A 16059-nucleotide genomic window follows, 5' to 3' on the forward strand; every position below is an offset into this window, starting at 1 on the left:
GATCAACCTTTCCAGACCTGTGCAACCTTCAACTGAAGGCTGCTGTAGCATTAAAGGAGACATGCAATTCCTCCAGTGCTCAGGTTTTTAGAATCCTGGCAGGAAGGAACTAAAAAAAGGACTTACCTGTAGAAACTGAATCCAAGCCATGTCTGGTGGGGATTGCAGAAGCCTCTATTGCTCCACACTTCATGCGTAGTTTATAGAAAAGTCCAGGTCTCTTCCCCAGCACCAGATCTCTGAGCACTAACATGTTCCAGTGAAATCTCCACCCTCCACCTTATTCTGCAGTGCTGCAATGATTAGGCAGAGGTTCTGTGAGGCCCCTCTTCACAACCACCAAGAAAGCAGCTGCAAATAAAGATCACACAGTTCATTAGCAGAAAGGTGGCAGCAGCCACTCTTCCCCTGCTGGAATCCATCCCAAGACACTGGGAAACAGGCAGAGACAGCCACAGCAAGGCAGCTGAGAAGCAAATTGTGCCCAAGTCCCCAGAACAGGCTGATGGCAGCACAGACTGGGCAGGGTGTCCATGCAAGCAGCAGCCCCAAGGCCCAGCCAGCCTCTCCTGGATGCACCCAGGCCAGGGCTGGGCACAGCAGGAGCTCACCCACAGCAGCTCCATCCCCTCCCTCTGGCCAGTCCATCTGCAAGTTGAACATTTGTACTCAGAGCCTCCACAAAGAAGTGTCAACTCCAGCATGGCTCCTGCTGGGGAGGAGGAAAGGGCTGTTACTGAAGCTGTTCCTTTCAGAGTGCAAGAAAGATCTCCCTGTTTGTGAAGGAGCTCCCAGGCTGACCCCTGGGCACCACAAGGCTGATCTGCCCAGCTATGGGACACAGCACTGGACTTAGAGCAAACCTTAAGTAACCAGCCAGACACAATCTGCTGAATTTCTCGGAACTTTATTGGCACTTCAGGAAGAACAAGGTATGGATTTTAACAACTCCTCTGAACAGGACAAACATGTCTTAGTCAAGGTTCTCTCTGCAGATAAGCACATGGACCCATTAATTACTCCACAACGTTAAGGAATTGATGTTTTATTATAATCCAGTAAAACAACTGGTCAAAAACCTTCAACATAATTTACAGCAACAAAAAAAAAAATAAAACAAGAAAAAATAAGCCAGGCAACATGTGATAAAGTACTTCCCTCCCCCCACCCCCAAGAGGAGTAGTTATCCAATTAAACTGGAACATGAAGAGGAAGAACAATTCACTGTATTCTAACAAATAAAAAATGTGTCTACAAATCTCACCATAATACTGAAAGCTTCTTACATTAGTTTTCTTGCAAAATATCATCTTTATAATACAGTATACATTTCCAAGGGGAGGACCATAAACATACCCTCGATCCCTTGACTAATATTTTCTAATTGTGCATAGCTAGAAATATTGAAATCAAATATCATTAGATACCACTGGAATATAATACTGGTTAAAAAGAAGGCAGGGCTGAAACAACTACAAAGAGTTAGGTGGACTCACTGGCACAAGCCGTTCTATTCCTCTATTGGACCATGTGGAATTAGAACGTTTAAAAAACCATATAAACAGAAGTCATGCCAACATCAGAATACATGAGAGCTCAGCAGTGTTGTGTGACCCATCAAAGCAGAAAATTACTGGTTTATTATTTGAACACATATTCCAGGCACCATACATCAGCTTGTTAGGAAATTATTAAAATATTAGATAGGATTTTTCTCCCCTCAAATGCATCAATAGTTGCCATGGACAGAGCAGAAGTGCTGAGAACCAGCTTTAAAGCACCAAAACAGAAGTGTAAAGGTTGTCTGTTCCCCAGTAACGAGACTCGTGCAGAGCCAATGCCAATCACCTTCAGTACAGAAATATGGAAATACATTCTGACAAATTTAACTCCAATCTTTCATTTGTGACTTTCATGGTACTGAGGCATACTTTTCTTGGCCAACAAAAAGCTTGCCATGTCATGTGCCCCCCAAAAGCACTCTGTGTCCAGGGGAGAGAAGGAGGCTCCCACATGACACACCTGGAGGTTTAAGAGCATAGGTTGGCATGTTGCTTCTAACAGAGGTTGGCTGCTATTTGTATGAATCTCCACACAGATTGCATTGCTTTCAAAAAATAAAGTAACACAGAACTGGTGAGGTTGTTTCCAGCCACCCAAGGAATTCTTGGGGAAATACTGCAGTTTGTTAACACTATCATGAACATTTATTTTTTGGCACAGTCTCCCTTTGCCCTTTTTCATACAGCAGGGAGCTTAAAATGCTCCAGTTTTCAGATGTTTTCCTTCTATCACCATTACCAGTAACATCATACAAAAGGAGAATCAACAAAACTGAGCAGGTCACAAAATTTGGAATTATGCTAGGCAAGAAAATAAATCCCAGGCTAACCTAATGACTTCCTATAGGGACAAACTAATCCAAGGAGGGCAAAACAAAGGAGGACTTCACTTTAGGTGGAACCCATTTTTAAGATGACTCTCCTGAAGGTTAACAGTTCCTTTTATGAGGGATCAAGGCAACATCCAATTCAACCCTGAGCATACATGACTATTTCCTCCACAGAAATGGCAGGGAAGACTCTGGGTAGCTACAGCATGTGCAGCTTGGATGACAGGAGGTGATGGTTATTACAATACCTGGCACAAGCAGCTCTCAGGACCAGGCTCACAACCATTTGTATCCCATTTCTAAGAGAAAGTCTTCTGTTTTCAAAGCTACAAAAGGCCAAAGCATCCTTCTGGGGAAGGACAAGCACTTGAGCCAGGGATGTGGCAGAGTGCTAGCGAGGATTAAGAAAGCCATTGGACAAGTGTCTCAGGATCCTCTCCCCTCAATTGCTGCTTGAAGCCAGGAAGACAGATACAGTCTTGTACATGACCCAGATATGAGAGCAGTTTTTGGTCCCCAGCTGCTGACCACTTTTTATGATTGCATCTAGTTTAAACTAAATGTATCTGAGCTACAGTAGATCTATACACAGTCATAAGGCACCAACAACTATGTGCTAAAAAGGCCTCTTATGGAAAAACCTGAAATCTTGTTCATGTAACTAGAAAAGTATCTGTTCAGCAAGGGAAAATACAGCTACAATAATTTTTAGTCTTTTACATTTCTACCTCCCACTTTAGGTTTTCACTGGCAAAACCAAAAAGGAAGGCAGTGTACTTTAGCTATCTCTGCCTCACTGGTTACATTGAAGTCAGACAAATGATAGTGAACAAAGCCATTGACCAGAGACAAAACCTCTGGAAAGCAGGGAATTCGAGGCTTCAAACCACACTGTATCAGTGGAAATATTCCAAAGACCTCCTCATGATGAGAAAATTCAAAGCTTCATCATTAAACAACAAAATGTAACACCAGCAGGAACACCACAGAATCTGTTTGGTCTGCTTATTTTTGTAGGACAAAAGCTTTGGTCTTTTAGAAAGTCCATATTTTACCTTCAAATCCTTCTTCCTAAGCTCCCCTTTTTAACTACATGATTCAGACTCTGGGTTAAGTCAGAAATTCAGATCCTGGCTACCAAGCTTAATCCTGAAGCTTGCACAGGTTAGTAGGAAGGCAGAGTGTCAGACTGTCAGCTCTTGACTATTGAATGCAGTAGAAGTATCTGCTGGTCTCCCCACACACGGGAAAAGACAGCAACACAGCCACCTCAGTGGGCAAACCCAACACACTAAGACTTTACCCTAAGCCAAACAACTTCAGATTTGCCCTAATACACTTTTGTTTCCCCAAGCCACCCCAGGTAGACGTTATTTACTATTCCTTCTTCTGTCACTTAACTCCAGCATTTGCCCAAAACTTGATAAATAAGACCATGGTCACTCTTCTGTAGTGGTTCCAGCATAGCACGATTATGAGTGATGATGGGAGAGGATGGGAAAGAGGGGAGAAGAGAGTGCAGGGCAGCAGGTGCAGGGGGGAGTTTACATGGACTCGAACTCGTCGATGCGCTGCTTGGTGTTCCCCTGCCGGATCTGGCGCAGGGTCTTGTACTTGTCTCGGCCCAGGCGCATGTTCTCAGCATGGATCATGTCATTGGCTGTCTTCTTGGTCTCATCCCGAGCGTTTGCCAGCTCTGAGGAAAGAGCCTTTGGAGGAGGAGAAACAGACAGCAGCAGGTTATTACCAGAGACTCAAAGCTGGACAAGATTTCCTGCTGAGTCTCTTAAAGATCCGGAGTCTGTACAGACAGGAAACAGACAAGCCCCAGTGTATTCTTCTGGGCAACCTGCTCTAGCTGGCCTTGCTTGAGCAAGGAAGAGGGATTAGATAATCTCATGGAGGCCCCTCCAACCTAAACAGATGTATGATTTTGTGGAAGTTGTTCATGTTTCTCCTGAACATTTGAAGGTATAAAACATCAGGCAATCTGTCACATGTTTATCTTCATCTAGCTCAGCTAAGAAAGATTGTCTCCAATGCTTGTATTTTAAAAGCATGGCCATGTGGAGAGATCCCTGAAGACAGCAAGAACATCTTGCAGAATCTGAGGAATTACTAGCTTTCCACCAGAAAAGGAACTTGCTGCAGAAGATAAAATGCACCTCTAGCCCTCTTGTGTGTAATCACCACAGTAAAATGCAGAATGAGCAAAGCCTGGTGCAAGTCAGGCAGCACAACTAAATGCTTGAAATTGAACATCAGAACACTGGAGTTCCTCACAAGAAGATGGTGCAGTAGTGCTGTCTCTGTGCTGAGCCCTAGTGGGCTACTCCAGGGTTTTGCAATGCAGAGTTTTGCAATGCAACCCAGACTTGACAGTTAGAGACAGCTGCTGGATAGGAATCAGACAAAGTTTTTCAATTCCTTGCAGCCAGAGCTATGAACAGCTGTCAGGTGGTTGGCAATACTCACAGAAAGCACACTACATCTGACAGACACTACTTGTTGGCACTGCTTCAAAATACTTCACTGCTTCCAGTAAAATGAAATTCAAGTGCCAGGAGACCAGATCTGCCTCTCTACTCAATGGTTAAGCAGCTATCTGGCAAGATCATGATCATCTCCCTTCCCTGCATCTCCCCTCATTTTTTAAATAACAGCAATACCTTCCAGCTGCAAGAAATGTTAAGAAAAGTAGAAGCAGCACCCCCACAGACACACCCTGCTGCCAGCTTCTTACCTTCAAGTGTTTCTGGACCCTCTCATTCTTCTCTGCCTCAGTGGTGCGCTCCTCCTCACTGCGGTCCTTGATGGTGGCCTCCGACCTCAGCTCAGCACTGGCCTCTGCTGCATTCTCATCCTGCTCATCATCATGCTCGTTCTCAGAGTGCATGGGTTCAGTGACATGAGGGGTGCTCATGGCAGTCTTCAACTCCTCTTTGGTCTTCTCTAGGTCCTCTTGCACCCTCTGTGCCTGCAGTAGGATATGCCACAGTGAGTCAGTCAGTATAATCCTGAGTGCCTGAGACTTCTCACAGAAGCACCACTCGGTGCTCATTACAGGAAACCTTGCACCTCTGAAAGATGTATTCCAAAGCTACTCAGCCACCATCATTTGCAAAATTTTCTGCTGGATAACACTTCAGAGATTGAAGCATGGTTACTGTTAATAGAAAATGGGCTACAGGTCTAGTTAGTCAAAAATTGCTACATGGAGTTAGAATAAGTCACCAGTTCTGCAAAGCTGCATATTTACAACAGCCTCAAGCTTGCAAGAATTGAGTCTAGCATGGAATCTAGAGCAGTAGTTTAGGTTACAACCCAGAACAAAGAGTAATTCCACAGAAAGGATGCCATTTGCTCAGATTCTGCTTTACCTTATACTGCCACTCCTGTGCCTCACTCTCCTTCTTCTGCCGGGCCAGCTCCAGCTGTGTGATCCTAGCTGTGAGTTCTGCCATCTCAGCAGCCTGCAGAAGAAAGGCTTTGAGTGGAAACAAAACCCAAGGTACTTGCTAAATCAAGCATTTAGTTCAAGTTCTGAGTGAAAACACATCTTTTCACTGAGAAGAAAGCTGTGCTGTTAACTTCAGTTCCACCAATACCTCCATGATACAAGAGGAAAGGAAACCAAAAAAATTTTGCGTTTCATTGTGGGTTGGGGTTTTGTTTGGTTGTTGAGTTGGTTCTTTTTCTTTCTCCCCAAAATAGAGCTACAAAACTTAGTTCTTTGAATCCAAACCAGGGAAAGCAACACTTTATCATTATCACATGCAAAAAAAGGCAAAAAAGCAATTCAAATCTACTGCACAAATACACTTGTATTTACGCATATTTTCACCCACTTGAGGATAAAAATTGAAGAACTTATGAATGTAGTGCTTCCTCACTATATTCATAGCCTGGTTTGCTTCAAAAGCTTAGATGCTTCCCCTTTCACTATTTTCCCTACTTGATTTTCAGTTCACCAACTTACCAACTGTTCCTGGGTCTTTTGTTGATCATGAGATGCTCTCAATAGGGCCTCCTTTGCCTCTTCTGCTTCTCTACGTTCCTTAGCCAGTTTCTCTGCTTCCTCCTGAGCTCGTTTTCTCTCCTGTTCCAGCTCCAGAGCTCTGCGGGTCTGTTCTTCCAATTCTGAAAATAGGGGAGCACATTTCAAGTCAGAACAAGTAAAGAATGGCAGTAGAAGAGGAAAGTCTGTCTGGATAAGGGTTTTCCTTCAGAGGGACAGGTAAAGGAGGGATGCAAGCAACTGTTCCCTGTCCTCTCCTTTACATTTTACCTGGAGCCGTAAGACTAAAAGTCAAGCCCACCCCCAATGGATTTGTGGGGAAGCACCCATACCAAAATTACATACCTAAGGGCAGACAGGCATTCAGCATTTTGCTTGGGCAACACCACACCAACTCTAGCCAAGCAATTAGATAATAAATCACCACAGCAATTGCTGGTGTGACCCCTGCTACACTTTATGACTCCTTCATCTATAGACATGCTGAGATAAAGCTTCCAGCCAGCACAGGAACAATGGCAAGGTTCTCCCACTGCTAAAAGACACATCTTGGCTGTTACCCATTTCTTTAATACATATCTTTTTTTCAGCAGCTGGATATAGAGGGCTTACATTTAGCTTCGGAGGCTAAACCAGGGCCCTAACACCAGTTAGCACACAACACTGGAGAGACAAATTACTCAGAGATGCTCATAGCTTTACTATTTGAACCCTTCTCACTCAGACTATTCATCAAAGGAAACACTGAAAGATTTCCAATTACCTTGCTGAGCTTTCTTGGTTTGCTCCTCAATTTGCTTGAGTCTCTCCATCAGCTCCTCCTTCTCACGCTCAATCTTCTCCTTCTCCTTTTCTGCCAACTCCCTCTTCTTCTTCTCATTCTCCAGCAGGGCTCTGATGGAAGGAAGTCACAATGTAATTTTAAACCAACTTGGAGCACTTCCTAATAAACACATAAAAAGAGCACACACAAGATGTGCCCTACAGCACTCAGATAATGAGATTTACTCCCTTTATAGAAGTGCAAAAATATAAAGCTCTGCTGGCATTCATCTCAATGACAAGTTCATAAGTCCAAGAAAGTAATGGGAAGTCACATTTGTGGTGAGTGCCATTACTATCAACCCATCAGACCTACTGAAGCAGAAAGCAACCTGCTTTATTTTTGGCTCAAGCAGATTAAGGTGCTTGATGGTGCCAGCCATTTATCTAGCACATGGTGCTACTCATGCAGTAATTAGTCACACCCAGGTTACTCAGAGCCCTACCAACCTCTCCATCTGTTTCTGGTGTTTCTCTTCTCGAGCCTGTGCCTTCATCTGCTGCACCTCAATGGTGTCTGGTTTACGTCTGCGCATGTAGAGCTCGTGGTTCCCCATGCAAAGTGCCAGGATTCGCTTGTTAATCCGTAACCGAGGGGCATAGAATACAAAGTCCTTGAGACAAGAAAAAGGCAGCATTAGATTTGTTCTTTCAGCATAAGAAGCCCCTTGTGCTATGCACTATGCTCCTAAGACCCCAAGCATTTTAGAGTTGCCAGCCAGCTTTTCTTAATAATGTCTAATTCATTGGTTGTGGCAGTTAGACACTTATTTCTGGAATGGATTTCAACCTGACAAGCACACACAGGGCAGGAGCACCCAATGTGTCATTCCAGTGCTCTGGGATCCACTGTAACACACCCCTAGCACCAAGCACACAGCATCTTGCATCACCATTTCATTACAAACACCAGCAGGGCTGCTTTACCAGGCACACAGAGTCCCCGGCTTCTCCCACCTTCCTTCCCACTTCAATAATCTCTATAATAGCCTGGCCAGCCACATTGAATGTAATGTCTTGGCTTATGCCAGAGGGGGTGTTAAATGTTACAATCAATGGATAAATAACTTTGTTCTGTTCAAAAGGAGCAACAGCAACAGGGAAATGCTTTCAAGCAGCAATGAAACAAGAATGACCAGAAGAACAGAAGGTACTGGCTAGCACTGGAAATTATTAGGCCTTAAAGATAAAAGCAATTACATTCTATATAAATTTGCAAGGAAAAAACTTCCAGCCTACCCTACAAAATGACCTAAAGCTTCTGCTTTAAGTAAGGTGAAAACCTGCAAAGATCATCCAACACACTATTAAAGCTAACAGGTTGCAAAGGAAGCATCCACAGCTAACAGAGGTCCCTCAGATCCCTCACTGTATTATCAGAGAATCTGAACAGTCTTAAGACAATCAGAAACCCTAAGCAAAGAGCTACTCTCTGCCACTGATGTTAAAAGCTTAAGCTTATATTCAATTTCTACCCTCTTAGCCAGAAAAAAAATCTTAACTATCACTTGACTGCCCTGAACAGGTCCCCTTGCTTACATCAACATTCATGCTATTGATGAAAAGATTCTGTGCAAAAAACCCCAAAAAGCCCCCAAAACCAAACCCACAGAAATAGTTCAGCTAAGAAGCTGAGAGTTTAATAGCTTAATATGAATCTTGCTTCTTACTGGTGCTTTCTTGTCAATAGGCTTAATAACAAATTTCTTGTCATTGAATGAGATATTTCTGATCTCACTCCAGGGGAATCCAATTTTCGGTGTTAGCCTGTAAAAATGGGAAGCAAAAAGAAATGAGATCCCGAAGTCATTTCAAATTCTTGACTTAGAATATAAAGCTCAAAATTATATCAAATCCACCCTCATATTTCAGTGCCCTTATGGTAGTTGAAATCAGCAGACAAAATTAGTCACTCAGATGAAATATAAGTATAAGAAGCAGTTTTTCAATCCCACTTTTTTTGGTTTTATAAATGAAAATCATAACTGGAGAATGCATCTATAGCAGGAAGACTAGGGATAAAGTGTAACTATCTTGAAAAGATTTGCCCATTTCTTGTATTTGTTGGTCCAAAGAATCACATTTTATGGATTATTCTGGCAATGTCAAAAACACAGCCAAGAATGATACAGAAATTGTGGAGTTTAGTTAAAGATTTGAATTTCAGGAGAGATTGATTTTAAATGACTTTATATTGGAAAGGAGCTGATGGCAATAATGAAGAGAGAGGGGCTTATTACCTATCATTCTGCTCATAAATGTTGAGTCCAAGAGCATCTACACCTAGCCAGAGCTCAGAGCCTTTCTTGTTCTTAATGCTGAAGTAGTTCACACCGTACATTTCCAGATCCTGTGCAATTTTCAGGTATTCCAAGACAGCATCTTCTCTGCAGCATGTAAAAAGAAAGCAGATATTCTCTTTTGAGTCTTTAAGCCGTTAGAGCAAGAAGGTTCTAACTTCCCATGTGGACAGAGCAGCAACAAGCTAGCAAAGGCTCTAAGCATCACTCTAGTGGATAATTATAAACTCTACAAAATCAGTCTTGTTTTACTAAGAACAGCCAGCTGACATGGACCAGCAGAGGCATGTAAACCTAGTTACTCTGAGCAAAATAACCTGAAGAATGCTAACTTAACCTGTAATGTATTCATATATCACACAATAACACTACTTGAAATATAGCAGTTTCACACTGCATTGGTTACCTGATCATTCCTCGATGTTCCTCATGCCACACCTGGATCCTCTCCTCCCACTGGTCCTTGTTAAGTTTGTGCTGCTCCAAAACCCTAGAAAGAGCATACATGGGATGTTTCAAACCAAGCACTACATATATGCACACACACAATCACATCACTCTATAATAATGCTTCATAAAATATTCCATTGGCATCAGAGTTCCCCCACAAAAATATTCCAAGAAATACAGCTTCATTAAAAGGCTAGATAGAGACAATGGTCAGTATTCAGACTTCTAATAAAGGACAAATTTTATTCAGTTTCTTTTTCTTGTAGTGTATTTTGTTTTGGAGTTTCTCTCACTACTTCTGATTAGAGTTTCAGAGTAGCAATAGGAAATTTAAAGTTAAAGCATTTAATTAATTGAATACTAATCTAAACACTCATAGTGGCACAAGGCTATATTTTATTCTGAGCATTGCAATCAAAACATCCTCTACATTTAAAAAAAAGGAATTAAAAAATCACAAAGCCTTTAAGAAAGAGAATGGCTAAGACTATGCAGATTCACTTGCCTTTGTGGAAGCAGTTTATCACTAGCAAGGTAGCCAGACTTGTGCACATCTTTGTTGAAGTCTCCGTGTTTGGACTGGACGGCGTAGGAAGCCAGCAGAACAGCTGTTTCTGGGGGACAGTAAATGTCATCGTTCAGAATTGCCTCCTTCACTTGGAGGAAGAACAGGCGCTGTGTGATGTCCTGGATCAGCTCTTCTGCCACATCTTCTGGGTAGAACTTGGCACGGAATTTGAAAAGCAGGGGGGTTTCTTTACGTACATCCTGTGCTGTTACCTGCAACACAGTTAGCAGATTTTATAGCCTATATACAAGTGAAAGGGAGTAGTTTACAAACAGGAAGACAAGCATGCACTAGAAAAAAAAATTCTCCTTTCCAATGCAGAAAAGGGTGTGCAGAAAAGCAAGGATTTTCAATTACTTACTGTTAAATACCTCATCACTTCTCCCCACTGGACTTACACAAGCCAGTATTTATGGCCAGTGGTAGCTAAGTTACTTCCCAGGTTTCTCCCCAACCAAGATGTTCACTTGAACACATCATCAGCATTTTACCAGGAAGGGTAACAAATCTGGCCTGGTTAACAGAGCTAGATGCAGGACCAAGTCAGACACCACAACTCCTCATACCCTGGGGAGGGAGTGTGTGGACACCACAGCACCAATTCACTAATGTTGCAGTACTTGAGGTGCATGGGTATGCAAGAACAGATCCCCGACAGAAGTATGGAGACTGAATTTTCCCCTGCACTCTCAGAAGGGAACAAGCAAAATTTTGGAGCAACCATACCTTTTTGTTCAATTTTAGCCATGTTGAGAAACCCTTGGTGTCTTGATACTGAAGCCCAAAAAACCAGACCTCTCGCAAACCAATTGTCTTGACAACCTGAAAGAAAGGTGATTATTAGCAAGATCCCCAGATGGACTGAACTTGTCCATCAGTGGCTGAGAACTTGTCAGAGGTAAGTTCAGACAGTGCCCTGACCACCCGCCTCTCCTGCTGCAGTGCACAGAAAGATGATTTGGCATCTAAGAGGTCTTACGTAGATGTGTGTGATATTCTTTCTTCTCCTTCAGCTCTTTAAGGCTTGTTGCTATTTATAAACAACAGCTGGGACATTATTGTTTTCAGCTACTCATAAGCCAACATGTACAGCCAAAATACAATGCAGCAGCTCTGACAGGTCTAGTAACTTCCAGGAATGAGGAACACAGCTCCATTTTCAGGTATATCCCACACTTATCATGCAAATGTACTATTTCTGGGCAAGTCATGTGCTACTTTCAGATTTGTTTCTACTCCACTCATAGCTATAGACAGGCCTTTCATACAGCTCTTTACTGAGCAGCACCATTAAGAGGAAGTGCAGAGGCCAAATCCATATGCTATCCCCAGTGCCAGGACAAAGCCACCACAGACATGAACTACACCACTATGTGTGCTCTCTCTGTAGTTACTTCTCTAGCACATCAGACATGTAAATAGGAATTAAGAAGGCTTTACAGAGATGTTGTGACATTCTCTGTTGTGAGAAGAGCCTCATGGTGCGGCAGCAAGACTACTGCAGTACAGTGCCACTGTTGGTTAAAAAGAGGGGGAAGTTTCTCCAAAGCCTGATTGCTATCAAGACATCCCCCTTTGTGCCCTGAAAAGCCTGGGACATGCCACAGGGTGCAGCAAGGGGCTAACATTGGTGCAGAGACTGACTTGCCCTGTGAAAACCAGCTGCCAGGTCAGTTAATACAATTTTGTACTGCCCAAAGGTGCACTCTGTTCCCTTCTGATGTGGGCTCTACTTTGGCAAGATACAACACCAAAGACATAGGTTCCCCACAAACATATCACTAATTAGATTGTTTAGGGCTTGGATCAGACACTTCATCTGGCCTTTCAAAAGCAGCATTAGGGCCTTTGTTCCTTTCAGGCAGAAAAACCAAATGCAGTTTTCAGCAGAGGCATGCCATTGATGGCACACACACAGACAAAACCTACACTAGGGCATGTAGTCCATGTACATCATCCTACTGGAGTTTCTGAAATTATTCAGCCTGTCCTTCCTTGAACATGAGCTGGGCTAGAGCCCCTGCAGATGCAGGGGGATGCAGATCACTTGTGCATCACACAGCAGGATGCACACAGCTAAGGAGGCTTTTGGAGAAGAAGCAGGGTTTGCTATATACATGAAATTTTGGTCACTGCAATATAAGATATTAATCTCTAATATTAAAATATTAGAGAGGCTCCAAAGGGCAATGAAGGTGAAGGGCCTTGAGGGGAAGCCCTATGAGGAGGAGCTGAGGGCACTTGGTCCATTCAGCCTGAAGAAGACTGAGGGGGGACCTCATCACACTCTACAACTTCCTCATGAGGGGAAGAGGAACGGCAGGCACTGATCACTTCCCTCTGGTGATCAGTGACCAAACCCAAGGGAATGGCCTGAAGTTGTCAGGGAAGGTTAAGGTTGGATACCAGAAAAAAAAGATTCTTCACCCAGAAGGTGGTTGGGGGGCTCCCCAGGGAAGTGGTCACAGCACCAAGCTTGACAGTTTAAGAAACATTTGGACAATGCTGTCAGGCACATGGTGTGATTCTTGAGGATGGTCCTGTGCAGGGCCAAGAGTTGGACTCAGTGATCCTTGTGGGTCCCTTCCAAGCCAGCATATTCTGTGATAGGAAGCAGATGGTTCAAGGCGGGGAAGAAAGGCTGTCCTAGAGTTCTGTTCTTGGAAGCATTAACATATGAATGGGATGGAAGCTCCTCACTCGACTGCATGGGTCTGCCTTCCTCTATTCCACTTGACAGCAGCTTATGCCTGGGAATTGAACAGGCTGGGCTGCCAGCAAGGAGCTGAAAGGCTCCACACTGTGGTCTCACACAAAAGGACTTTTATTCCACAGCAGAAGCCTGCACAGCAATGGCAGAGACAAGAACAAGCTGGGGGCAGAGAAGAGGGGACACAGCACAGCACTCACCATCACAGTCCCAAGCTGCCACTGAATTAAGGCAGGGAGGACAGTCCTCCTCCCTCCTCAGCTTTAGCAGGCTATTTAGTTCCATTTAGCAAGAGGGAAAGCATGAAGAAGAAACAGCTTTCTACAGCTGCAAGGAATCTGGCTGGCAGCAGCATAATTATGTCTGGGGGTGTACAGCATTCAGAGCCCTAATGAACTGTGAGATGTTCCAAAAAGCAAACAGCTACTGGCAGTGCCTAAGGATGGAGAAGGGCTGGCACAAAGGATGGGAGAATAGAGAGTCTGTTTAACACAGACCACAGTACTTAAATAACTAAAATCTACACTCTCATCCATCTGGAGAGCAGCATCTTTTCTTCATTCCAGGGGGAGCATTAAGTCAGTCCCTGGGTCTTGTTTAGCTTGCTGGGGAAAGCTCAGTTTACAATGGGCAACAGATTGGATGCAGCCTTAAAATCCAGCTGTCCCAGGGTACCTTGACTAGCTACTACAAAACTTTAATTGAGTACTACTTTTAGCTTAAGATTCTATTCAGTAAGCCATACTGACATAGGGAAAAAGGTGCCTTTCTGGTGACTCACTTCATCCTCTGCAGAAAGTCTAAGCACACATTAGTTGGGTTTTTTTACTTATGTTCAGAGAAGAAACAGAAGATCTTTCAGGTAACCTTTTCTCTCATTCCATCTTACTCCATGTTTTCTAGGTCTGCACGACAATTCCTGTCCTTCCCCTCAGCACTCACCCATCTCCCTCTGAATTATGTTTCTGCCGTTGGGTGCTGCTCCACAGCAGAAGAGGGAGCCATAAGCAGCCTCTTAAATGTACATTTTAGCATCAAGATGATGACTGAAAATGGCTGTCATTCTCAGCCCAGGAAACACAACACCACGCTGGCAAACAAGTACAGATTCTGATGAAAGCACTATTTACACACAGGCAAGAGCAAAGCATGCAAGCAGAGGAAAAGGCGTAGCACTTGGATCGTGTTCCTGCATCAAAGGCCAAATATCTCAGGCTATACCATGGGACAAGTGCCTTGAATGGGCCCTAGTTCAAGATCAGGTAGGTCTCTCTCCCTCTCTATGACAGGCATGTCAGGTATACCTGAGAGAAAACTGCCAGCTAACCTTATTGCTGGAGGAGCTCTGAACTGGTGCCACACCTGCAGTTTCATATACCAGTCAAAAACAACTTAGAATGGGGTCTTCCAGGTACCCTAACTTAGTACCCAGGTTAGGCTTAATTTACAGCCACAAATATTCAGGTGTTCCCCCTCTATTTAGCTGGTGGATGTACTTCTAGTTTTCCCTTCCAAAGTGCTAAAATGCCAGAGCGCTAAACTACAGGATCTTTGAGTTTTTGTACTTACTACAGTTTGCCATTGACATCTTTAGCAACAAGCAGTCCATTTTTGGTTGGAACTACTGCTTTTCTAAAAGTCAGAACGTTTCCACATGCTCCTGTGAAATCTGAGACACATTTTCATACTGCTCAACCACAAGCTTTCAGAAGAGGGACAAGAGTTCTGGGCTTTGCTGAGGCAACCAGCCACTATCCTGAGACTTGCTGCTTTCTACCATGAAACTACCTTAGTGAGTTTTGGTTTCAGTGCTTTCACCTAGTAGATTTGGTGTTCCAGAGTCATTTTATGTGTTTAAACACTACTAGGTAGGACCTTGTAGTAGCTAAAGATTTCTTACACTCTCCCTCCTCAAAAAGCTTCATTTGCAGGCCATGAGACACCAACCACCTTTATTCCAAACACAGCTCAACTCAGATGGAGTCACTCAAAATTCAAGAGGGGTTTGATCAGCCTGTGCTGTATACTTAAGCAAACATGAAAGAAGTCTGACAAACTGGTACTCTACAAAACCAAACTGGTATTCTACAAAACCACTAAATTCACTGCAACAGATAAACAAGGAGGAAGCTGCTAAGCATTACCAAGGTTTCAAGCTGCACAACACCCAGGTGGCCATGGAGATAGAAAAGCAAGGCAAGACAAGCCAGGGCACACAAAATCAGAATCTCAGGAGATCTGGTTCTTAATGAAATCCAAAAGAACCTCAAGAATTAAAAAGAAAATGTACAAGACTTAATGCTGAACATAAAATACAGCATCAGTGACCAGGTTTAAAGTGTGCAGAGAGATGCTTATTGTTATCATTTTAACCCATAGATAAGTGCACATTTCTATTACAAGCTTAGTTTTGACCCCAAAAGCTCACAATAATGAGGAAAAGCATCTTTGGAAGGTTAACCACATGTTTTTAAAGTTTGAAGTGATAGCTACTGAATGTCACATGTGACATTTTCTTTAACCTGTGACTTGTCTTCATGGCTCTTAATGGGACAGAAATCACCTTTAAGGAGATTGGATGCTCAATGATTCAAGCTACCTAGAAAAGGGAGGGTTTTTAAACCCAAAAAAGGAAGTTTGAGAGGCAAAAGATAGAAGAGACAATTTCAAAGCCATCCACAGCAACAAGTAACTAAGAATTTTCACCACACAACAGATTAATCTTTCTGTGTAGAAGACATACAATGCAAAGCATTGCAGTGGTTTACTGGCTGCTCTGCAAACCAATACAGAAAAGGG

The 16059-nt window shown here is 43.3% G+C and overlaps 1 protein-coding gene across 2 annotated transcripts in view; it reads right to left on the reverse strand.

Moving 5' to 3' along the window:
• Nucleotides 1-874: 874 nt before the first annotated feature.
• The window catches only part of MSN (moesin), a 40846-nt gene continuing 25661 nt past the window's right edge, over nt 875-16059 (reverse strand). The window contains exons 3-13 of one of the 2 annotated variants that reach the window (XM_030967375.1): nt 11277-11372; nt 10488-10762; nt 9939-10022; nt 9473-9619; nt 8903-8999; nt 7683-7846; nt 7174-7304; nt 6372-6532; nt 5773-5865; nt 5136-5369; nt 875-4101 (exon numbers count right to left, since the gene is read on the reverse strand). In XM_030967375.1, coding sequence (XP_030823235.1) covers nt 3937-4101; nt 5136-5369; nt 5773-5865; nt 6372-6532; nt 7174-7304; nt 7683-7846; nt 8903-8999; nt 9473-9619; nt 9939-10022; nt 10488-10762; nt 11277-11372 — 1647 coding nt within the window. In that variant the 3' untranslated portion in view covers nt 875-3936. The remainder of the gene's footprint in view (nt 4102-5135; nt 5370-5772; nt 5866-6371; nt 6533-7173; nt 7305-7682; nt 7847-8902; nt 9000-9472; nt 9620-9938; nt 10023-10487; nt 10763-11276; nt 11373-16059) is intronic. The other variant, XM_030967376.1, reaches the window with a different exon arrangement.

This window comes from Camarhynchus parvulus, chromosome 4A (assembly GCF_901933205.1).
Source record: "Camarhynchus parvulus chromosome 4A, STF_HiC, whole genome shotgun sequence".
NCBI classification, from domain to species: Eukaryota; Metazoa; Chordata; class Aves; order Passeriformes; family Thraupidae; genus Camarhynchus; species Camarhynchus parvulus.